Consider the following 24,847-nt stretch of genomic DNA (forward strand, 5'->3'; position numbering starts at 1 on the left):
TGTAGCATGGCAGGAGATCAGAGTATAACAACTTCTCCATAATCTGTTGCTCAATGTTTCTGGATTCTTAGGTCATTTACATATGAAAGAGTGAAACACTGGACGACAGACACTACGTTTTACTAGTAACTTCTAAAACATCCTGGATAAAGCAGAGTTTCCTATCTGAAAGAACACTATACACTGTCATCTTGGGTGGTATGAACTACAGCACAGGACAACTCAAAGCACTGATTTAGTATATGTTACACTCCCAGAAGTCTATACTGACTATAAAATTACTTGCTCATTAAAATAATTTTAGTAGGAAATTATAATAATAATTTTAATAGGAAAGTTATATTCAAACTTGTAAAACATTTACAATGTACAACCTTTACACAAAATAATACTCCATTTTAGACCTACAGAGATATGGACATACTTTTTACAGTTAACCTCATTAGTATCTGCAAAATCCTTCTTAAAAATAAATATTTTAACAAAAATGTCTTCTGATAAAAAGTAATACCACAGATCAACAGAATATTGAGCATGCCACTGAAATGCTACAACAAAGCCCCTTTCACTCTCCAATCTTGAGACAGCAAATCCTGCAATTCTCCTTCATCTTCACTACCAATATCCTCATCCTCTTTCTCCTGGATTGCTCTTAATCTCATGGCTTCCTTAAATTTATCTTTCATTACATCCTGGCGGTTACGCAGCAGCTCAACACGGCGGTAACATTCACTGTAGAAAGGTAAAAACAGTTAGTTAACATTTATGGCCTTTGCCAATTAAAGAAACTGTTTTTCCCACAATAATGGGAATGCATCTCCTTCTGTCAAAAAAACCTGAAAGACATACAAACATTAAAATTCAAATAAGCCTTTCACAATAGACCCATATGATTATTTAACATTTGGCTGTAGTCCTGTGGAAGCAGAATGAAGAAGTGGAGTATCTTGGTCATAGCTTCTCTTACAAAGATGTCAAAACCAACAACAGATCAAATCTCAATCCTGTGACAATTTAATTAAAAAATATCAACAATATGAAACCACTTGGTCAAGTTCTGTAGAGAAGGAAAAAGCTCAAACCAGTCTTTTCAATTTTTGTCTAAGATGTTATTTCACCTGAGGTGGAAAGGGGAGCACATGGATTTTTATTGCTATCCATTATGACACACAGAAGTAGTACATTTAAATGGAAGCCTGACAAGGTGTTGAAGCCCTGGCACTTCACCATCTTAAAGAACATGTGCTACAGTAAGCCTCTGAACTTGTGTTTGGCTGTCAGATTTTGTATTTGCTTTAAAGTGCAGTTCGACTCTGAAAAATAACTATGTAAAAATGGTAACTCTTACTAGTGAACAGGATCTGTTCCTCGCAAATACCAAATTCTGCTTACTTGATTTCAATATGTTTTTTACTTCTTGTCACTCCTATTAGCCCTGCAGATTCAATACAGAGAAAAGAGCTTAAATCTGGATCCTAATCATGGAGTCAAGCATTGAACACCATAACGTCATGTTTAGAGAGTTACTTTCAGAGCATACCTGCACTTTGTGATACTTCATTTGATCTAGAATACCATTAGTTTTAAAGGGCAGTTGACCTTACACTCCCCAAACTGTATTTCACCAGCTTTACCAGGCCATTTTGGATTGATGCTGAGGAGTGAACCACAATGGCCGTTTCTCAACACTCAGTTGTATTACCAATTTTGAAAGTCCATTGGAACACACACTGAAAGACAGGCTTTTGGAACTGAACACAAAATGTCTAAGGTGCTTCACAGGAGGCACTCCCACCCAGCACTGAGGATCTACTCCATTTAAAGAGTTGCTCTAGAAAATACAACGGCTTCCAAAAAGCTTCATTGGCTATTAGAACATTCCCTGCATTCAAATATGCTATTCTAAATATAACATGAAGCTAAAAGTCTGGCCACATGGACTTCTACTTCAGACAAAATAAATTATCAATAGCAACAACCTTCGCAGCTACCTACAAATTCCTCAATTTGGTCCCACGTAATCATGAGATTTTAAACTGTGATGGTAAAAGGGACTGTTTAAACACCTTCAAGCTCTTAGTCAAAGCTCTCTCCAGAATTACAAGATCACTATCGAAGTCGTAGCTTTAGTCCCAAAAGCAACTTGACTTTGATATGATCATTAATACCATCTAAGTAGCTGCTAAATCTGCCACATTGGTTAACTACTGCTTCAGTGTGAACATCTCCTTTTCGCTAAAAGATGGCTGCTAGTTTTTAACAAACAAAACGTCTTTTCCTTTGCTTTCCATCAATAGCTTTGTATGAATTGTACATGTAAACGCAAAGTGACTGATTTTCAGCACCATAAAGTGTCAAACTAAGCTGTATTCATTGATCTTGCTGAAGCTTAGACTAATGTGTGTCCAACTGTTTCAATGGAACATTGCAGCTAGTGAGGGTTCACATGATAAGGTACATCATTCAGCAAACATTTTCAAATAAATGTCATGAGAAGCAAGGGCCCAGGTTGTCACCAAGAATTAAGACAGGAATCTCCATATGAAAATTATGTTCCTAATTTTTTGTTCAGTCTACTAAAAGCTGCTTAAGAGTTTAGTTATCAGATACAGTCAGTTCACCGGAGTTCTACATGATGCAGAATCCACAGATGGAGCGTAGAAAAAAAATGAACCTTGTTCAAAGGATTTAATTAAATTTGATCTCTTCCTGTAGTTTATTGGGCACGCCTCTGCCCTTACCTACTGTTTTCAGAGCTCCCAGTGCAGTCTGTCGTAGTAAACACCCGTCTAGTGCTGCTGCCCAAATTAACCATTGTCAGGAAACAAACTGTTTTTTAAATTCAAACACTTTGATCAGTGAATATTTAAAAGAATTGCCATGGCAGGTTACAAATGAAATGTCATGCAGTCAGAGTCTATTCACATATAGACCCATTCTCGGGGGGTAGGAGTGGGTGAGGGGGAGCAGAACGCAAAGTTTGAGAAAGACTGATCTACTTACATCTGCTCATTAATTTCTCCAATCTGACGATCCAAACGTCCCTCCTCATCCTCTTCTGCCACTATTGCTTCTGAAATCTAAACCAAAAAAGTTGTGAATAAGTTAAGCCCCATTCAATCTTTTTTTCAGTAAAAGAGCAGTACTGGAAACAAAAGCAAGAGATTAATGTATGCTGTAACAAAGTCACAATCCTATGTAGACCTTCCCTCCTCCAAGAGGTATGTTAACAGGACATACAGGAAAAGTCTTTGTGACTTGTGCTAAAGTTCAGTGAAAAGGACAGAACAAAATGCTACACCAAATCCCTAAGCAGTCTAGCTCCTTCTCCTTTTGAATTTTTTAGTTCAATATTAAATATTGTTTTGAAACAGAATATAAAACCAAATAATCCATCAAAAGGCTTAAGATGCAACAGAACATATACACCGACATTTGGTGTTTACCAATTATGTACAGTAAGCCTGTTAGAAGTATTAACTATACCCACTTGATTCCAATGTATTTCTAACCTGTTATTTTTTTCAGCATATACTTTCTCAAATCTGAATGTCTGGGAGAGGCTATGCAACCAATGGTCCACGCATAACTGAGAAGATTCCTTCTTATGCTGAAGAACTGTTTGAATGGTTAATGTTAACAAAATGTATCCACTATTGGTTTTTGTATGAAAGTTTACTTTATCTGTAGTATTGCTTTAACGAGTAACGATAAATTGTTCTGTACCAGTTTTCTTAGCAGTTATTTATGATCAATAATTTTCAATTCAAGAATTTAAAAACATTAAAAGGCATCAAGTGAGAATACCAAGTATCTACAACGATGTCCTGTACAGTGTACATCGGGGAGGTGTAAAATCTGACTCTGATACAAGGTTTCATGCAACTCTAAGTAGTAAGAAATTAGGATACAGAAAAACTGGGGCCAATCAGGATGTGTTCTGTGTAAATTCCTCTAAAATATTCCCAACTTTAGGGGTGTTTTTGTCAAGTTTAAATTCACCACAAAACAAACACTCTTGTAGCTTTTACAAGGGTTAACATGTTTAGAGAGAGAGGTGTAATTTTCAGATTTTAAAATTAAATGTTTCTATAGGCAACTTTTCTGAAGCAGCAGCTAGGAATATGGTCCATTGCCTGCAGATGGGAAACCGTCAAGGTGTGCCTGCTATCTCACTTAGATCCAGCCTAGCGTATTTAATTAGAGACGTTTGTCATCAAACGCGCTTTCCACTTAACTTTTCCTTGAGTGTAAAATGCAGAGACCTTTTGCTCAACTGTAAAGTATGTTTAACTGCACATTACATTGTGACAAGCAGTCAACAAATATAGTATGTCACTCACTCTGCCAAGCTGCATGAATGGCTGTTTTTCCAATTATGTATCGTATTTAGAAGCAATAAAAATAGATTCCATCACTTACTGTGTTGACTTGTCGCATCGCCTTCTGAAATTCATCCCACTCTTTGTCCATCTGATCCTTCGGAGCATCAACCTTTCGCACCTAGTGAATGTGAAAAACCAAACTTCTTTAGCAACTGCCTAATGATTCTCGCTGGTATTCTAAAACCAATAGGAGAAACAAAACATATATTCTGCTATTTACTAAGAAAGAGTTGACAGCAAGTAAATGCTTTGTTTATATGCATTATTTGAGCCAAACAGCCATCTTTCATGATTCTGGAGAAAAAAATCTGATTCTAGACCTAAATGGAAAACAACTGCCTGTACAAAATGTATGATTACAATATTGAGGGAAAGCAGCTGACCACAAATGGATGGCACAAGATATTTGGGATGCTGAAAGAAACCTGGCCTATCTGGTAATATGATAGCCTCTATTTTTGACTGTTTTCAATGTCCAGTTACCATTGCATGGTATTATAGTTTGTGAATCACCATCTGTCCAATAGCATAGAGCAGCACAACCCAGTCTTAGTGGTTTTTGAGATATCTGCCTTTAAAAATCACAGTTTTTATTACCATCTTGACTGTTGCCCCTATACTTCAATTTAGTGGCTAGTATAAGAACTGTTAAAGCTGTCTGCCACTAATACCTCTAATCCAATCTTTCCAATGATACCGAACATTAACTACTGACTCTAGAAATGGTGGGAATATTGTCTGCAAAAATAATGCTGGAACTAAAGTGGGATGAAGAAACAGGATCTGCCTGCACTTGGGAGAAAAGGTGTGTAGTGTCTGCTGGGAGATTAGCTCTTCCTATACAAGAGAGTGCCCAGGCTTGGGGTCCGCATGGAGGGCACGAGGAATGTAGGCGATCACAGCCATGCCTTGCGCTTGTAGCACAGCATCCTGGCAAATAAACCAAATAATCAAAGGCTGTAACAGAAACGCCCAAAACTCACAATTAGTTCTCTCACCAGAGGTTGTGACATGAATCGTGTGTTTGATGACTAATAATGTCTGGGTCACCATTCTTTACTCTATGATACTTTAGGATAAGTAATGGAGTTAAGAGGAACTAAACAGTTTGAATAAAATAACTTGTGGAGCCTCCTTTCTACCTTAGCTTTCTTTTCCTTTTATCCATTCTTGTCTTTTGCCAATATGGCAATCCTTATGTAAAATGGCCAGTCACTTACATGCTTTGTTCTTGATTGATTAGACAATATGCAACAGTATGAAATAAGTCAAATTATTAACTGAAGAGTTTGAAAGCAAACTACATACTGGGAGATATAACACTTCCATCATTCCATATTTCTGTTTTGTGGTTATTCCTATCATGGTTACACGTATTGTATTGTTGTTACGTATTGTGGTTTTACCTTTTGTAAGTCATGACTATTTGTATTTCTTATAATAAACTTAAACATTAACAAGACAGAATTATTTTTCCTTGAAGTGTGTATCTGATCAAACATTTAAATGCATTAGTAACTCCTGATATTAAAACTAGATTTCAAAGAGCTGTGTTTTTTAAACACAAAACCAGAGAAAATTGCAAAAACAGGCAGCATCTCTGAACATTTTGTCTGCGATTCCTGCCTAGGACCACTGTAACAGAGTCTGAGATTACAGTGCCACCAATGTGGTGATACTCCTCCTCTCCATATGAGCTAAACTGGAAGGAGTTGATTAGCAAGAGCTTTGTGCCACTGGCAGCGAACAAATAAAGCAACAGTTCCTTTCAATGCCTACATGCTTGTGAATTGTGTTAAGAACCTGGGTCAAAGAGACCACTAACTAGCACTGCCTATGCATTGGCAGACCTTCCTGCCTGAAGACTGTCCCTGGCTCACAGCAACCATCACCTGCAGGACTCTCCCCTCTTTCACTTGCACATCACTCGAATCACAGCTCTAGACACCACTATCAATAGCCCCAACCCCTAGCACCACATCTACATCAGCAACACAAAGGATTCATTTTAAAATAAATGGTTATTTTAAGTTTCCTCCAAGTATGGATCAAACTTCTAAGCACTCTACGGATTATACTATGCACATTATTCTGGTGCAGACAACATGAAGCTCTTAATCATCTTCTGGCTCCTGCAGGGCTCATGTAGAGTGGCAGGAAAAATATCATTGATGCTAGTGCTACTGCAGGTAACAGCATACATGTAAGTTTTGAGATACCAGTGTTCAGTCCTAGTATCCAGGCTAACATCTCAGGCGCCAAGCATGGTTACTGCAGTTCTAGCAGCAAGCTCTCTAATTACTTTTCTGCAGTAGAGCAATTCATCACTTACAAAAAATACATTACCCTTCTCAACTATATTCTTCAAAATTAAGTATCCCCATTTCTGGGTGCGTGAAGAAAGCTATTATGCACGCCACATGCAAGCATACCTAGAGGCATGGCCAATGCTGAAAGCATCTCACCAGAGAAAATAAAATAGGTGCAGGCTGATAAAGATCAGAGTGGGATTGAGGAGGGATACAAAAAATTAAACAAGAGGCTGCTTTCTAGCAGCATTCATTATTGAGGTGTTATATTAATAGTTCTTCTCCTGCACATACAAGCATGTAATAAGGAGACATTAAAAACATCTACGGAATCATCTTACACTAAGACAGAAGGCGGCTGCAAGTATTTGCTTTAAAAACCATGTGGTAAAATCATTAACACACCAAGAGTGTTCATAATTCTCAGGCATGTTCAATACAGAGACATGTTCAATGAAAAGAAAAATAATTTTCCAGAAATTTTCCAGCCCATTACATGGTTTGCCAATTTGACAAAGCAATATTAGAGTGTGCAGATGTGCACAGCTATCAAATTTGCAGTCATTTTTACACACAAATATAAAAATAGATTCTCTTGCATATCTTCCAAAACCCAAGTTATGCTATTTTCACGAGTGAATACAAAATAAGGGCATCACTTGGTATACAAGATGTTGCAAATTTAGACCCAGAACAAAATTTCAACTTTTTATGGTGATTTTGGCCCCAAACCTCTCATGACCCCTCTCCCTCAGCCAAAAAATGTTTTCTACTAGGGCAGCAAAAAGAAAGGGTGAGAACTAGCTTGCTGTTTGAGTGGGCTAGTATTGTACATCACACAGCAATCTACTTACATCTTCACTCCTAACATCTAGCAGACATGTTAGCCTCAATAAAACTTCCTTTAAATCATGAGAAAGCTGAATTGCAAATAACTGAAAAGAATAAACTCAGTCTGAAAGGATGCTCAGACCCCCTGTATACTCTCAGCAATCTTCCCTTCCATGTCCTTAAATTAATATACATTGAATCATAGAATTGTAGGACTGGAAGGGACCTCAAGAGGTCCTCTAGTCCAGTTCAGGACTAAGTATTATCTAGACCATCCCTGACAGGTGTTTGCCTAGGGAGGTTGTGGAGTCTTCATCATTGGAGATTTTTCAGAGCAGGTTAGACAATTTATTCCAATGCTTAACCGCCCCGACAGTTAGGAAGTTCTTCCTAATGTCCAAACTAAACCTCCCTTGGTGCAGTTTAAGCCCATTGTGCTTCTTGTTCTATCCTCAAAAGTTAAGAAAAATTCTTCTCCCACCTCCTTGTAATAACCTTTTATGTACTTGAAAACTGTTATGTCCCCTCCAGTCTTCTCTTTTCCAGACTAAACAAACACAGTTTTTTCAATCTTCCCTCATAGGTCATGTTTTCTAGACCTTTAAATCATTGTTGTTGCTCTTGTCTGAACTTTCCCCAAATTTGGCCACGTCTTTCCTGAAATGTGGTGCCCAAAACTGGATATAATACTCCACCTGAGGCCTAATCAAAAGATGGAGTAGAGCGGAAGTATTACTCCTCGTGTCTTGTTTACAACACCGCTGCTAATACATCCCAGAATGATGTTGGTTGTTTTTTTTTGCAACAGTGTTACACTGTTCCCTCGTTTTTAGCTTGTAATCCATGATGAACCCCAGATCCCCTTCTGTAATACTCCTTCCTAGGCAGTCATTTCCCATTTTGTATGTGTGCAACTGATTGTTTCTTCCTAAGTGGAGTATTTCGCATTTGTCCTTATTGAATGTCATCCTATTTACTTCAGACAGTTACTCCAGTTTGTCCAGATCTCCTTGAATCCTCCAAAGCAGTGGTTCTCATCCAGGGGTCTGGGACCCCCTGGGGGGCCAAAAGCAGGTTTCAGGGGGTCTGCCACGCAGGGCTGGTGATAAGACTCGCCAGAGCCCAGGGCAGAAAGCTGAAGCCCCACCACGTGGGACTGCAGCTCAGGGCCTCAAGCCCATCACCCAGGGCTGAAGCCAAAGCCTGAGCAGCTTAGCTTCACGGTGCCCTCTGCGGCATGGGGCCCCAGGAAATTGCCCTCCTTGCTACTCCCCTAACGCCGACCCTGGATTTTATATGCAGAAAACCAGTTGTTATGGCACAAGTGGGCTGCGGAGGTTTTTATAGCATGTTGGGGGGCCTCAGAAAGAAAAAGGTTGAGAACCCCTGCCCCAAAGCACTTGCAACCTCTCCCAGCTTGGTATCGTTCATAAACTTTATAAATGTACTCTCTCTGCCATTATCTAATTCATTGATGAAGATATTGAACAGAACCGGACCCAGAACTGATCCCTGCGGAACCCCCCCCGATATGCCCTTCCAACTTGACTGTGAACTGCTGATCACTACTCTCTGGGAACGGTTTTCCAACCAGTTATGCACCCACCTTATAGTAGCTCCATTTACGTTGTAGTTATCTAGTTTGTTTATGAGAGGGTCATGCGAGACAGTATAAAAAGCCTTAATAGAGTCAAGATATACCACATCTATCGCTTCTCCCCTATCCGAAAGGCTTGTTACCCTCTCAAAGAAAGCTATTAGGTTGATTTGGCACCATTTGTTCTTGACAAATCAATCCTGACTGTTACTCATCACCTTATTATCTTCTAGGTGTTTGCAAATTGATTGCTTAATTATTTGCTCCATTATCTTTCCCGGTACTGAAGTTAAGCTGACTGGTCTGTAATTCCCCAGGTTGTCCTTATTTCCCTTTTTATAGATTGGCATTATATTTGCCCTTTTCCAGTCCTCTGGAATCTCTCCCATCTTCCATGACTTCTTGAAGATAATCACTAATGGCTCAGATATCGCCTCAGTCAGCTCCTTGAATATTCTAGGAGGTATTTCATCAAACCCTGGTGACTTGAAGACATCTAACTTGTCTAAGTAATTTTTAACTTGTTCTTTCCCTATTCTAGCCTCTGATCCTACCTCACTTTCATTGGCATTCACTATGTTAGATGTCCAATTGCTATTAACCTCTTTGGTGAAAACTGAAAAAAAAAAAAAAATTCATTTAGCACTTCTGCCATTTCCACATTTTCTGTTATTGTTCCCCCCCCCCCCCCCCATTGAGTAATGGGCCTACCCTGTCCTTTGTCTTCCTCTTGCTTCTAATACTTCCACATACCTCAACGCGAAACCATTTAATTAGTCACTCTCACTTATTTTGGACTGAAAGGTTCACCCACTACTCTGAGTATTACTAAGGGCTTGGCTACACTTGCGAGTTACAGCGCATTAAAGGAGCCCCGGGCGCACTAGCTCACTACCCATCCACACTGGCAAGGCACGTACAGCGCTCTGACTCCATGGCTAGAGCGCTCCTGGTACTCCACCTCAGCGAGGAGAATAACGTTTAATGCGCCCTCGCTGGAGCGCCTCAGCGTCAGTGTGAATGAGGTGTTGCATTACTGCACTCTGATCAGCCTCCAGAAATGTCCCATAATCCCCTTAAGTCAAGTGGCCACTCTTGTCATTGTTTTGGATATGCCCTTTGAAAGCTCCATTTAACAGCCAGCATGCTTATCTGCTCTGAGACAAAGCAACCATTACTGTGGAATGCTGTGTAAGAGAGAGAGAGGCGGGAGGGAAGGGGGTCTGTTGCTGTCTGAACTTACAAGACAGCATGCTGACATGCTCTCAGCCCCCCAAAAACCCACTCTCCCTCCCCCACATACACAGAACACACTCCCTGTCACACTCCACCCCACCCCACCCCACCCCCATTTGAAAAGCACATTGCAGCCACTTGCATGCTGGGATAGCTACCACAATGCAGTGCTCTCTGTGGCCGTTGCAAGAGCTGCTAATGTGGTCACGCCAGTGCGCTGTCAGTTATCAGTGTGGACAGACTACAGCGCTTTCCCTACTGCGCTCTACGAAGTCTGGCTTAACTCAAAGCGCTCTACATCTGCAAGTGTAGCAATGCCCTAAGTCTGAAGAAAAATAAACAAAAGGATCTCTTACTCTTGCATCCACCTCAGGATCATCAAAGAATCCCTCTGGTAAAGCTTCTGCAGTGTTTTCTTTCCTGAAGTGTTAAAATAACAGACAGTTATCTTGATCTAGTGCTTATTACTCTGATCTTTAATTCCACAGATAAAATGTCAAGAGCAAAGTCCAGTATATTTTTGATGAAGAACTAGAAATATAAAAAAATGCATTTCTTCTCCACATGCAGCACCAGCTAGATGTTAATCTCAACAAAATTTGTTTCTACAGCTAAATCTTATCAAACACACAAGGAGCTGAGTAGATAATAGGTTTGGGTCAATATTCCAGAACTCAGAGCTGGAAGTTAGGCTCCTAGGTGTTTTCAAAAGTAGTGAGCACCCAAATGCTTTCCCATCACTTTAGGTTCCTATTTTTGAAAATCTTTTGGAATGCTTAAAACAAGACAGCTTGCTGTAAGTGAGACGAATCTTCTAACTGTTCAAAGTGACAGACCTAAATATGGTCAAAGTTATGTATATTATCTGGAAGAGTGAAACTTATTTGCATTTCCTCTTAACATTTGATCTGATTAATTTACCTTTCCACTACCTTTTCTTGAACTTCCGCTTTCTGAATGGACCCTGAATGGGAGACTATGGGAGCAGCTGTCGTTTTGTTGTCAAAGAAATCTACAAGAAAAGACACGCACAACCTTATGTACAAAGGGATCTATGGTTCAAGCTTCTAAAGTTTTGACTAAAGAGGAATTTAAATTAGTACCATTTGTGTTAATCAAGAAACAAAACTAGCCAGTCAATACTCCACCAGGTGGCTCAAATAATTAGTATGTTGTACACATTATTACATATTTTAATTCTACAAACATCACTGCAATGAAAGATAATTGGAACATAAAATTACTGGGATACTAGGAAAATATTGTATAATGACATACATTGGCAAGAATCTTTTTCACATGGGTAACTTTAGCACAGTCACCTGACAAAAATCATACTTCCATAAATATACCAGATAAGAAAATTAACAAGGAGAAAACCCCAAACAGAACATACCCATCAGTGCTATTTCAAATGTCTAATAATTATAAAATACCTACCAGCATAATTGACAATAAAATAGTCAACAATTTCTTCTTACTGAATTTTATATTTTACAATCCAAAGTTACCTGCTGGTAGAGCATTAGCTACTGTTTCTTGAGCTGTGGGTGGAATTTCAATTTTTTGCACACCGGGTAGTTTGCTAGTATTGTCTTTTTCTTCCTCTTCCTCCTCATCATCATAATCTCCTGTCAGTAAACTGGGACCTGGACCCTTTGAAGGCAATGCTTTTGTATCTGCATGCTCTGCTTTATCAAAAAAATCTGTGGGTAGCCTAGGAAAGGACACAAGATATAAATATTTGTACTTTAACAAAATCAGTTACAGAACAGTGTTTGAAATACAGTTACTTTGTGAACCCTAAGCATCTCCTACAGATAATGCAATATACTGAACAGCGTGCCTGCTGGTGTAATATAAAATAACCACCACCTAGAAACCAACATGTAATTGTTGTTTTCTTTTTAAGCTCACCAGATATGGTCAGGTCAGTGCTACAAACACATTTATTGTACTAATTCTGTATTAGAATCTGTAGAACAGAAGGGTTTTAAAAAAAAACACCACACCAAAGTGTAACTGCCCTATCATGTCCCCTGAAGCTACATGAATTCAGATACCAGTTTCATATTCACAAAGCAATGTGCATATACTTTACATACAGGGAAGACAAGATACTCATGATAAAGCAGTTCTATTAAAGTTACCTAAACCTTGGTAGCATAAAATTATAATAAACTGTTCTTTATTTTCCATACGTATTACATCTCACCCATTTCCAATATTAAGACTGAGACCCACATTTTCAAAGCTGGGCATCTAAATAAAAGGCTTGATTTTCAGAGGTACTGAGCACCCACACACTGAAGTCAGTAAGAGCTCAGCAGCTCTGAAAATTCAGATCACATATTTAGGCACCTAAATATGGATTTGAAACATAACTTTAGCATTCAAGATAGAAAACGTCGGCCTTCGTGTTTTTAAGATGATAATGTAACATACCATGGAAACAGGACCTTTTAAAAATAGCCACTGCAGTGACTGATATCACTACAAACGTGGGTGGCAGGTGAACTCTAGGCTTGGGGAGGCTAGCCAGCCTCCGGCCCTGCCTGCCCCTTCTGCCTGAGGCCCCGCCCACCAGAGCCCCTCCCCCCCAAACTCTTGGCCACCCAAGTGCCCCCGGTCCCAGAGTGCCAGGCAGGTGGTGCCCCACCCTCCAGACCCAGAGCGCCAGCTGGGCAGGCGGCACAGGCCCCCACCCTGCCGCAAAGAACAGGGCGGAGTCCCTGGCCACAAGCCAGCTCCCATTAGCCCCAGCCTGGGACCACAGGGAAAGAACCCACCGCAGCATAGCACCAGGAAGGAGGGGGCCTGAGGATGGAGCATGGGCAGGGCCACACAGGGCTGTTTGGAGAGGCTCAGCCTCCCCTGGCCTTTGATACCCGCCACCCATGACTACAAATTTTAAAGAAATACAAGTTCCACAACTGTGTAATTCTACGAATAATTTCTGTGAGTACTCAGCATAAGATTGAGCAAACACTACCCGGCAAAGGACAAGTCCAGTCTCGCTCTGACAGATTGCCTATGGCACACCTGCACTGCATTTTAAAACCCATGGCAGCAAGTCTGAGGGCCTGGGTCTACAGACTCAGGCGGCTCATGCTAAGGCACTAAAAAAAAAGCAGTGTAGACACTGTGGCTCGGGCTGGAGCTCAGGCTCTGAAGTCCAGGAAGGGAGGTGAGCTCCAGCCTGAGCCTGAACATCTACATGGATGTTTTTAACAATACAGCACGAGCCTGACTCTGTAGGCCTGGCCTCAGACTTGCTACTACGGGTTTTAAAACGCAGTGTAGACATACCCCAAGAGGCTGTCTCAGTCGAGATGAGCTCAGTCTCTCTTCTTGAGCTTTTTCAGAAAAGTGACATTGACAACCAGGTTTGAGCTCTATAACATTTGAAGGGTAAACTCCATTATCTCACAGGCAGTACTTGTCGCCTGATGAGGTTCAATGTATACTTATCTGATCCAAAACTTTCTATAGAGGGAAACATGTTAGAAAGAAACAGACATCAGTGTGGAAGCACAACACAATGTCCCATTTCATCATCTTTTTTTCATTTTCTCTCATGCTGCCTATCTTTTTACGCCTCTTTCTTTCCCATGTGTTTTTTTTAAGCTTGCTAACTTATACTGCACTTCGCTCATTTTGTAGCTTCCACTAAAGCTGGGTAAGGGGGTAGCCGTGTTAGTCTGTATCCACAAAAACAACAAGGAGTCCGATGGCACCTTAAAGACTAACAGATTTATTTGGGTTGGGTAAGTAACTGTCCATTTGCAGCTATGTAGGGCCAGACAGCATACTGTATGCTCTAGCAGCTAAGCACAATCAGAGCAAACAAGAGAAACATGTATTGTCAAGTTCCTACCTGGGACTGCATTCCTCTAGGTCACCATAGGAGCAGGGCGCAAAGCAGGCAGCTTTCAAGTATGTTTTCAGCAGGGTGTCATCTGGTGTCACATAGCTTTCCTCACCCTCAAATATTTCTCTCCTCACCCTCTACCCCCAGGTTAGAAAACAGCAATAGAATGACTAAAATGATTCTAAAATTTAACTAGAATTTTCTCTACAAAAACATAAAAAGATTAAGATTTGTGCTTTGAGCTCTTAGGGCAAGACTGTACATTCATCACTAAGTATAGCCCTGTAATGACAGTAAGGGAATACTTGTTTTCTAACTGGTTCTGAGTCACTCCTGTGATTTTTATCTTGCTCACACAGCTGAAAAAGTTGCTGCTAAACTATGGGTCTGCGCCCAGGTCAAGACTATATGAGGGAGGGGCTCATGGTGTCTACATCCTTACCCACAGCAGGTGCAGAGGTAGGGTAAAGGGAAAAAAAACAAAAAGGACTAGCTGGCAAAAGGCTGCACAAATAGGTAAATGAAAGGATCTACTTACCCAGACGCAGAAGTCTGTGGCTGGTCATCTGAACCTGCAAAATGGTCAAGAGTCAATTATGACTGCTTTGCTGTTAAACAAAAGATGAGAAAAACAAAATAAAAATTATATTTATAATGATGAGTAAGGCTAAATTTTTGTCACGGATATTTTTAGTAAACGTCATGGGCAATAGTGAAAAATTTATGGAAGCCCGTGACTTGTCCTTGACGTTTACTAAAAATACACATGACAAAATGGATAGCCTGGGCAGCTGTGGGGGAGGGGAGGGACTGGAGATTCCAGGGTCTCTCTCCTCTGGCGGCTCCAAGCTGCAGGGGTCCCCCCTGCCTCCTGCGGCAGCTGGGAGCTCTGGGGATCCTCCCTGTTGCCCACCCTGGCTGAGAGTTGCTGGGGTCCCCCCCCTGCAGCAGCCAGAAGCTCCAGGGCTCCCTCTTGCAGCCCTTGGTGGCTAGGAACAGCGGGGCTCCCTCTTGCCACTCGCGGTGACCGGGAGCGGCGGGGCTCTCTCTTGCCGCCGGATCCCCCCTGCTGTATACTCCAACAATCAGAAATCAGTATTATGTAATCAACTTTTCCACATAAAAATACCCAAATTGAAATATACACCTTATACAATGATTATTGCCCTACTAAATTCATGATCCATTGTGGTCAATTTCACAGTCATAGGATTTTAAAAAATAGTCACTTTCAGGGGTTTAGATGTTTACATCTGAAATTTCAGGGTGCTGTGACCGTGGGGGTCCTGACCCAAAAGGGGGAGAGGGGGGTCAATGGGATTGCCACCCTCACTTCAGAGCTGGGCTGGACTTTGAAGGCAGCAGCCATGGAGTTCCGTGCAGCTGGGGGAGTCTCCCAGAGGTGGAACTGATCTTTCCCATGCTGCTGGGAGCCCTCCAGCTGGGGGCTCCTAGTCCCAGCCCAGCTGGGGAGGGACAGGACTTCCTCTTCGCCTGCACGGCCACTCTCAGAGCATCCAGCAACTGTGCCTTTCTTCATTCTGTCCCTGCACCGAAAACACCTGTCCGTGCTTAGACACGGCTCTCTCTGCATTCATGGAATTTGTTGGACTTGTCAGACAGTGCCGAGATAGCCTTGCAAGGTGGGGGATTCTGCCTTCCACTGAGTTCCAAAACTGTAGCATAGGCAAAGTACAGTCCACTTCTTTTGCAATCTTTTCGTAAGCAGGAATCTCCAGCCTACAATTCTTGTCAAAGCCAGGAATTGCATTAAGCAAGGTTAAATCCACCATCAACAGGTGCATTTGTGCAGGGTCAAAAATACGCACAGTTTTTAGGAACCCTGCTGCAGATTGTTGAAACTTTTGCGCCATTTTTGCTACATTGCTTGACGGTTCCCCATAGCAGTAGTATTTTCTGAGCTTCTTTGTCATGCAAGAAAACACCTGCTGAGCACTGGCATTTAACTCAGCGTTCTCAGAGTGATTTTCGTTTGACTGTGCTTCAGCCCAGAACAGTACATCCATTACTTTGTTTTAAGCTCGGTGGACTGTGACATATTGAGATTCGAATCAAGTGATTAAGTCCATCAGTCCTGTGGCAATCTTGGCAATGAACTGAACTTCCTCATTCGGCTGTGCATTGTTTAGAAGAGTTGAAAGGTCTGTTAAAACCTGCGTTTTTGGTGTCAGTGTGAGCTCTTCTGAGATGAACTCTTGAGTAGTACTTCAGGTGAGCTGCATGATATTGTACAGCCCAAAAGCAGGAATTCCAACAAGTAATTGCTGGCTCTGGGGGTAGTGCAATTGTTTGTTCCCCGATTTATGTCATTTCGGTAATGCTTGCAATGTGCTGCCTGTATCAAAGTTTGCGGCTAGGGCAGCGTTTAATGATTTTTTAATGTAGCTCACCAGTTTATCAAATTCACCAAACTCATCACCACAGCTCACTGACATGAGAAATTCTAGGTGCATTACATGTAATATGGACAGCTTTTGGCATTAGACCTCGGAGAAGAGATTTGAAAGATTTCGTCATGTAAGTTGCATTGTCACTTTTGAAAGCGGATACTTTGACAAAGTCTGCACTGTATTTTGAAATGGTTTTAATTACATCGTAATGTAGTTAACAGCATCCAAGTAAACGTAGTCGACGAGCACTGTTAGCTTTCCTGTCTGTATATCTTCGGTCTTCTCAGAAATAAAATCAAACAGACTGTGCAGTACATAGTTGTCTTGCTCATCAGTGGACTCATGAGAAATAATTGCAAAAGATTCATATGAATTAATTTGAGACTTCCTCTTCTCAAAATGTGCAGCAAAAACCTTTGGAAGGTAGTCCTGTTGTAGCTTATTCGCACTTGGTAAGCAACCGGAATTTTGTACGTCCCGTTGAATGAATTCATGCAGCTTTGGGTGATCAAGTTTTTCCAACGGTATATTAGCACTTGCAAATGCATCCACAAGTTCCATTCTAAATAAATGATGGGTCTCAGAGTTCTCTGTCGAAACATTACAGCTTGTACAAAATAGTTTGTCACCATCGGCATGTAGAATTTGACTTCCAAACTCTTTCACACGATCCGCTGCAGTAACGATTATAGAGATTTTTTGATTTACTTTGGACACTCATTTTAAAGTAATTTCACTTGTCTTCCGGTAGGCTACCAATTGAGATCACTACATTAAAAAACCACCCCAATGCCCATATCTAGCAATCAGTGAGTTGAGCCCTGACTTTTATTTGCTGCCCTAAAGCGTCAATCAAAAAAATCCTGTCAAGTTCTTGAAACAAGCTAATAATTGCATCTGAAAGGAGCACAATGACCCCTTCCCCCCACAGCATCGGAGCGATGGGGGCAGTAAACAAGCAGGGGGAGGGCACGGAACTTCCTGCAGCCAGGGGAAGTGCCTGAGAGTGCAAGGAAAGAGGAAGTCCCTTCCCAGCCGGGACTAGCAGCTAGAAGCTCCTAGCGGCATGGGACAGATCAAATCAACCTCTTCAGAGCCCAGCTTGGAAGCTTCGCAGCTGCTGCCTTCATTCAGCCAGAGGAGGTTCCCAGAGGTAGGTCAGATCTCCCACCACGAGCAGCCGTGCAGGGGAAGAGGAAGTCCCGTCCCTCCCCAGCCTGGCTGGGACTACCAGCTAAGAGCCCCTTGCTGGGGCGCCCTCAGGAGTACGGAGGAGATCAGACTCACCTCTGGGAACCTCTCCGGCAGCTGCCTTCAGAACCCAGCCCAGCTCTGAAGGCAGTGCAGAAATGACGTAAAGGAGAAAAGCCCAGCTCTGAAGGCACCAGCCACGGAGCTTCTTGTAGCCAGGTAGGTTCCCGGAGGTGGGTCTGATCTCTCCCTGAGCACGTTCATGCAGGGGAAGAGGAATCTCTCCCCAGCCCCACTGGGACTAGCAATGTAGCCCGGTGTACGGTAGGAGCCCCTGGCTTGGATGCCCCCAGCTCTGCCCCTCCCCCACCATAGCTAGATTTCATGGGGTAAATCTGATTTCACAGTCCTGATGCATTTTTCATGGCCATGAATTTGGTAGGGCCCTAATCATGACATCATGTTGAGTTAATATGATACTACTACAAATGTTACAGAAATGGGTATGTGCAAAGTCTCAACTCCTACAATCATGCAAAGCCATTTGCAGGATCTAGCCCTTATTCATCCCTCAGTCACAGTAAGGCCATTAGCTAGTATAACAAAGTGAAGGTTAAGAAAATTGCTTCTGTCAGAACAGTGGAAAATATATTACAGTTAGTATTTTTGGAAGTGTGGAAGTATAGCTTCATTGATATCAAATTTTAAATCACATTTGTTTCCATAAAAACAAAACACATTTACCTTAATTTCATATACCTATAAATAAAATTAACATCAACAGAAAAGTCAGAGTACCTGCCTTCTCCCCCTTCCATAAAGGAGAAAGTGTTGCAGTAACCCTGTTGGTCTCAGATTATGAGAGAGACAATGAACGTGATGTTTTATCTTTTATTCCCTAGACATGAAGAAGCTCTGTGTAGCTTGAAAGCTTGTACCTTCCACCAACAGAGGATGGTCCATAGAGAGATTCTCTCACCCACTTTGTCTCTCTCATAAAGGAGAAAATCATTCAAGACATAGAAAGTCAGATTACAGTTCAGCAGTACTGCAAATACTGAATAAATGTATTGCTTTACCTTTTGTTCTCTTTACTTCTTGGTTTTCTGTGTCAGAAACTTTTCTTTTGGCAGGATGAGATGATGATATGCTAATTGTAGGCCCAGGCACTGTCGGTTTAGCACCTTTTAACTCTGCAATTTTCTGTTTAAAAAAAAAGTTTGAATCAGCAAATAAAATTCAAGAGACTCCTTTTCAAAACCTCAAAAATTACTCTGGCTTAAGACTTGTCTACACTTAAAGCTATGCAGTGGCGCAACTGTAGCGCTTGAGTGAAAACGCTACCTACACCAACAGGAGGGGTTCTCCCGTCATCGTACGTAATCCACCTCCCCGAGGTGGTAGATAGGCTGAGGTTGATCTAGCACTGTATACACCAGGGGTTACGTCAGTTTAACTACATTATTCAGGGGCATCAATTTTTCACACCCCCGAGCAATGTTGTTATACCGACCTAATTTCCTATTTTCCACTTTGTTATACTTGTAGACCAGGCCTTGAGTTTAAAGTTCAGAATATTTAGAAACCTTTATTTTAATAAGTTACAGAACACATTTTCACAACATGCACACCTCTGAAACACTGAAATTGACATAATCAAGCTTACAACAACTGAGGTAATGAAGGCAGTGGCTTTACAACCTTTCCAGACTACTGTACGTACCCCTTCCACTAGTGTGACTGCATACCCCAAATTTCACTTCACTTAAAAACTACTTGCTTACAAAATCAGACATAAAAATACAAGCGTCACAGCACACTAGTACTGAAAAATCATTTAATTTCTCACTTTTACCTTATAATTATAAAATAAATCAGTTGGAATATAAATATAGCCCTTACATTTCAGTGTATAATATAGACAGCAGTATAAACAAGTCATCGTCTATATGAAATTTTAGTTTGTACTGACTTCGCTAGTGCTTTTTACGTAGCTGGTTGTAAAACTAGGCAAATATCTAGATGAGTTGATGTACCACCGGAAAACCTCTGTGTGCCCCCAGGGATACACGTATCCTTGGTTGAGAACTACTGATCTAAGCTGAAGTAAGGAATGAAAGGGCAGGTCGACATTAGAAGCACTACATCGGTGCAGCTACACCAACGCAGCTGTGCCGCTGTAGCGCATCTGGTGAAGACACTCTATGCCAATGGGAGCGCGCTCTCCCATCAGCATAATTACTCAATCTCCATGAGAGGCGGAAGCTATGTTGGTGGGAGAGCATCTCCTGCTGACATAGCGCTGGTGTGAACAGTGCTTAGGTCGCTGTAACTTGCGTCGCTCAGGGGTGTCTTTTTCACACCCCTAAATGATGTAAATTAGACCGACTTAAGCAGTAGTGTAGACCTGCCCAAAGCTACAGGTACTTCAATGGTTGTAGGTACTGTAATGCTATACAATAAATGTTAGGATTGATGATGTAATCACTTTTTAAAAAAATGAACAGGCATGATGGCTCACGAGATTGACAGTGGGGTCTCTCACCTTTAGATCATTGATTTAAACATGATCCAGGTCAGTACTGCCTAAAATTGCTATCATCTGATGGCCCTTTAGTGGCCTGCGTGAAATGAGTTGACAGGTTCACTTCAGTTCCTAAAAGAGAAGTGTCCACATCACAAGTCACCATTACTGGACCCTATGGATAGGGTTGGAAAAATTTGAGTTTCAGATATCTGTCAGGGTCTGTACCAAAACAATGCATTACATTCTAAAACCTCAAGACAGCAATCACATCAGACTCAAAGCAATATATTTTTTTTTAAATCTACACATCAGGATTGGGATTAAATTTAAAAAATAAAAGTATAAAAGAAATTATAAATGTTATTGAATCAAATTATATATTCCTGCATCTCTCTCTCTAATCTGTTCACATGCCATTATCTGTTAGTATATACCCTCTTAAAAATTGGAAATAAAATTGTTTTTCTGCCTTGCTACAAGGAGTGCTTGAGGTCTAGATCTTTTTTAAAAACAACATTAGGTGGTAGTGAGATTATTTGCCACCTGCAATACATATATAGCATAATTTTCTTTTTATAAATGAGAATTATGCTATAATATAGCCACATGCTAGCTTCTAAGTAAAGAGTCTTTAACTTATTAACAGAGGTTCAAGAGACCTGAAGTTAGACCACTGCATTCTCCTTTGCACAGTTATTACAAAAAACATTTGTAAATTCTATCCTGAGATAAAAAAAATAGAGGCTCAGCAAAAACAAAATAAACAAGAAGAAAAAGATCATCTCTTGACAGCAACAAGAACTCAGATACAGTGTTACTAGAATCATGGCTGTTCATGGGAAAGTCTGAATTTCAGATGCACGAAATTCATCCTCCAATTTCTTGCTCTTGCATATACCTAGTACGCAACAGGTGCACTTATTTTAGGATAGTCAACATACTCATTACTAGAGCTAGTAGTTTGTCATGTTAAGCTACGTGAAAAATCATGGTCTCATCTTGGGAAAGAAAAGGTAAAAGTAATCTATTAATGGTTTAAAAAAAAAAAAGCCAGAAGTATTAACTGCGAAACAAGGGGAATTTAAAGAGTTTAAAATAATTTACTAACAATTAATAGTTTAAAACCATCAGCACCTATAGTTCAGTGTCACAGCAGAGGTAGTGCTAGGAGAACACAGGAGAAACCTGCAGCTATCTCTTAAGTGCTGCTTTTCTGCTCAGAAAAAGGCAGCAGAAGTGCACAGACACCATCAGCTATGTAAGTTTTCACTTTAAAAATGCCACACGATAGACAACAGATCACAGAATCCATGTCTCTCTGACAACCCAGTACTTTTAGTTTTAGATTTTTACCTTCCCATGCAACCCAGTTTCTCATGTGCCAGCTCAGTGAAATTTATTCAATCATGACTACTCAATATACACATGCATAAGTCCCCAAAAGTCACATCGTTATATTCTGTTTAAAGAGATGAATCAAAGAATCCATAACTTCCATAAAGGCTTATTCATGATATCTGAACTACTTAGTTTAATCTCTGAATTTTCTATAAACAGTAGTAGCTGTTTTGATTGGTACAAGACAGACTCAATTTTTTTAAAATGCATTTATATCCAAGACCGAGCCTAAAGCCATCAATTATTAGCACTCCACCAATATAAGAGCCAGCTCCTTGTTTCACTAAGGCCTTGCCTTCACTTAAAAAAAAAAAGGGGGGGGGGGCTAAACCACATGCTAGCTAACACAAAGTAATAAATACATGCTAAAATCCTAGTATTGATAAGGCAGCTTGTAGTTTTCACATGTATTAGCGGGTCAAGATATCCATGAGGCATACCTGCTAACATAAGTGAAAAAAACAAGCTGTCTTGCCCACACTAGGATTTTACCACATTAGTCACTGTGTATTAGCTAATACATGGTTTAAAAAAAAAAAAAAAGCCCACCATTTTTCCTAATGTGAATGTACCTTGACAATACCCCTTACAAAATCAAGTACCTATCACCTGGGAGTTCAGCTAACCTGACACATACAGTTGTTAGATGTTTACATTTTAAAGTTACAGAAAATGTTTTCAAGGGTATGTCTACAATGCAAAAAAAACCCTGTGTCTGGCCCGGTGTCAGCTGACTCGGGCGTGTGGGGCCATAAAATTGCAGTATAGGTATGCGGGCTTGGGCTCCAGCTCGTGCATCTACACTGGCTGAAGGACTATAAAATTGCAATCTCAAGTTAGCTGACATGGGCCACTTATTGAAGTGTAGCCATTACCCTAAATTACAAATAGACACCTACTGACAATTTGCAAATAGATTCCATATATAGCCCTGTAAATGTCATAATAGTTATTAAACACCTGCATTCATGACTTGCCTTGACGGCTCACTCCCCCAAAAGATGGAGTGCCACTATCACTTCATCAATGCACACTCTTTTTTTAAATGGTACAAGTTCCCATCATCACACCTGCTATCTAATCTAGAATCTGTACAAGTTACTCAAACACAAAGATTACAAATTGTTCTCATAAATCTTGTTATATCTTCAAAGACTTACCTCTTTGTGTTGTTTCCCTAGTATGTGTGTTTGCCACAAAAGTTCACCCTTAATCTGGGTGTTGCACAACGTACAGCTTAAGTGCCCTAAACGATTATATGTACATTTTGAAGTTGAGGAAATATTTCAGGATCACACATAACCTTCAAAATTATAATTCTGAAATTCCAATTTGCAGACACTTTTAAAACACTATTTTCAAAGGCACGCTGAGGGAGTGAAACCCACAACGTAAGTATTCTTAAAAACATTCCATTACTATTGCATTTCAGGGTTTTATCCTGAAAGAAGTGTTTCAATTTAAAGGCAAAACACTATATTGTGCTAGGCAGGAGTGCCCAAATTGTGTTACCACTGGTGTACCAGCCATTCATTTCAAAACAATATTGTAAGATGGTACGTGAACCAATAAAGTTTAGGAGCCACTGTGTCATTGCAGGACGACTACTAGAACATGAAATGGTACAAGGGTAGATGTGTAATTTCAAAGTATTTGTGATGCATTCAAGTAGACAAGATTTATAATTTACAGCTTTCATTCTATATCATGATCTAATAGCACAGACCACTGCACTTGTGCAGAGCTGCCCTGATTTTAATGAGATTTCAGACGGGGCAAGTGCTTGTAGATGGTGATACAGGATTAGGGTTTATGACTAAAGAAATGTGAAACTGACTGGCAGCTTCGCTGTCCCAGCTGGTGAAGGGCAAAGCATAAACAAACAAAACTGAAGGAGGTTTTCCTCCTCGGGTGTAACAATCCCTTCAGATCTTCACCCCACTGCTAAGGAAACCAGCCCCTCGCACTGCGATTGTTCGCCGGTCGCTGTTCGGGGGGGGGGGGGGAAGAGAGGAAGGGGGCGGTCGGTGGCGGGGCTCCCCTGGGCCGCACGACGGTTTTTGTGTTTCGGGCATGAGGGGAGCATCGCAAACTCGGGGCTTTCAGTGGGAATCCAGAGGGGTCCCGGCTTGTTCCCGACCCAGCGCGGGGCAGCCAGAGGCCTGGGGGAGGCCGGCGGCGGGACCCTGAGTCTGGGCGGGATCTTTGTTATTTTTATTAATAACCGGGGGGAGGCAGCGCGGACCAACCCGGCACCGGCTGAGAGCGAGACACCGCGGGCCGGACACACAGTCCCCGCGCCAGGCACCAGCCCCGGCGCTATTGACGCGAGGCCGATGAAGCTCCAGGGCAGCCCGGGGAGGGCCGGGAAAGGATATTTAGCGAACGGCGCCTCGATTCGCTTCTTCCCGGCGCTTTGTCGCTGCTTCTCCCGCATGAGCCGCCGCAGCTCGTCCTGCTGCACCAGCTTCCGCTCCGAGCCCGGCCCCGCCGCCATCTTGTCCCGGAAATACCTCAGCCGCCACTTCCGTTGTAGGAGCCGCTAAGCCCCGCCCCTTCCCCCTGCCAGGTCGGCGAAGGGGGCGAGGCCAGAACCTAGAGCGGGGCGGGAGCTCTGCCGAGGGGATCGACCCCCGTTCCAGCGAGGGGGCGGGGCTGTGTATAGGCCCCGCCCCTTCATTCAGCTTAGGCCCTGTCTACAGTGGCACTTTACAGCGCTGCAACTTGATCGCTCAGGGGTGTGAAAAAACACCCCCTTGAGGGCTGCAAGTTTCTGCGCTGTAAAGTGGCAGTGTAGACCGGGCACCAGCGCTGGGAGCTACTCACCTCGTGGGGGCGGGTTTTTTACAGCACTAGGAGAGCTCTCTCCCAGTGCTGCAACACTTTAATTTTGCTAGTGAAGACATACTAGATTTAGTCACTAGATTTAGTGACTTTGTGGTTTCCCCAGTGAGAAAGTGTCAGTGACCAGTGACAAATCTAGCGACTTTCACTGCCCATTACAGTGACAGTCAGTGACGGAAGTCACCAATGTGTATAGTCACAACATCATTCACAAGTAGGGTTCAGGGTAGGGTGACCAGACAGCAAA

At 41.7% G+C, this 24,847-nt stretch overlaps 2 protein-coding genes across 8 annotated transcripts in view; one reads left to right on the top strand and one right to left on the bottom strand.

The window, feature by feature from the left end:
* The window catches only part of LOC101951432 (poly(rC)-binding protein 3-like), a 737,225-nt gene extending 732,808 nt beyond the window's left edge, over nucleotides 1-4,417 (top strand). For all 6 annotated transcript variants that reach the window (XM_065584029.1, XM_065584026.1, XM_065584032.1 and 3 more), the window contains one exon: nucleotides 3,529-4,417. In XM_065584029.1, coding sequence (XP_065440101.1) covers nucleotides 3,529-3,589 — 61 coding nt within the window. In that variant the 3' untranslated portion in view covers nucleotides 3,590-4,417. The remainder of the gene's footprint in view (nucleotides 1-3,528) is intronic.
* On the bottom strand, nucleotides 299-24,297 carry ZNF830 (zinc finger protein 830). 2 transcript variants are annotated; one of them, XM_008169333.4, is made up of 10 exons: nucleotides 24,135-24,297; nucleotides 22,917-23,016; nucleotides 18,911-19,034; nucleotides 14,768-14,801; nucleotides 11,870-12,075; nucleotides 11,280-11,370; nucleotides 10,715-10,778; nucleotides 4,423-4,503; nucleotides 3,004-3,080; nucleotides 299-732 (listed from the first exon to the last, which is right to left on the bottom strand). In XM_008169333.4, the coding sequence occupies exons 1-10, from the start codon at nucleotides 24,251-24,253 to the stop codon at nucleotides 549-551; spliced, it is 1,080 nt and encodes a 359-aa protein (XP_008167555.2). In that variant the 5' UTR covers nucleotides 24,254-24,297; the 3' UTR covers nucleotides 299-548. The 2 variants fall into 2 exon arrangements, with proteins under 2 accessions (XP_008167555.2, XP_065440108.1); XM_065584036.1 differs by having other exon boundaries at nucleotides 22,917-23,012; nucleotides 24,131-24,297.
* Nucleotides 24,298-24,847: the final 550 nt, after the last annotated feature.

The sequence above is a fragment of the Chrysemys picta genome, chromosome 2, assembly GCF_011386835.1.
Source record: "Chrysemys picta bellii isolate R12L10 chromosome 2, ASM1138683v2, whole genome shotgun sequence".
NCBI classification, from domain to species: domain Eukaryota; kingdom Metazoa; phylum Chordata; order Testudines; family Emydidae; genus Chrysemys; species Chrysemys picta.

Excerpts from the sequence above, each read along its gene's own strand:
- ZNF830 (XM_008169333.4), bottom strand. The coding sequence starts at position 24,253 with ATGGCGGCGGGGCCGGGCTCGGAGCGGAAGCTGGTGCAGCAGGACGAG. Across the intron at positions 11,371-11,869 it reads AGCTAATGCTCTACCAGCAG|ATTTCTTTGACAACAAAACG; the intron begins GTAACTTTGGAT and ends CTTTTCTTGTAG. Across the intron at positions 4,504-10,714 it reads ATCCTGAGGTGGATGCAAGA|GTGCGAAAGGTTGATGCTCC; the intron begins GTAAGAGATCCT and ends CACATTCACTAG.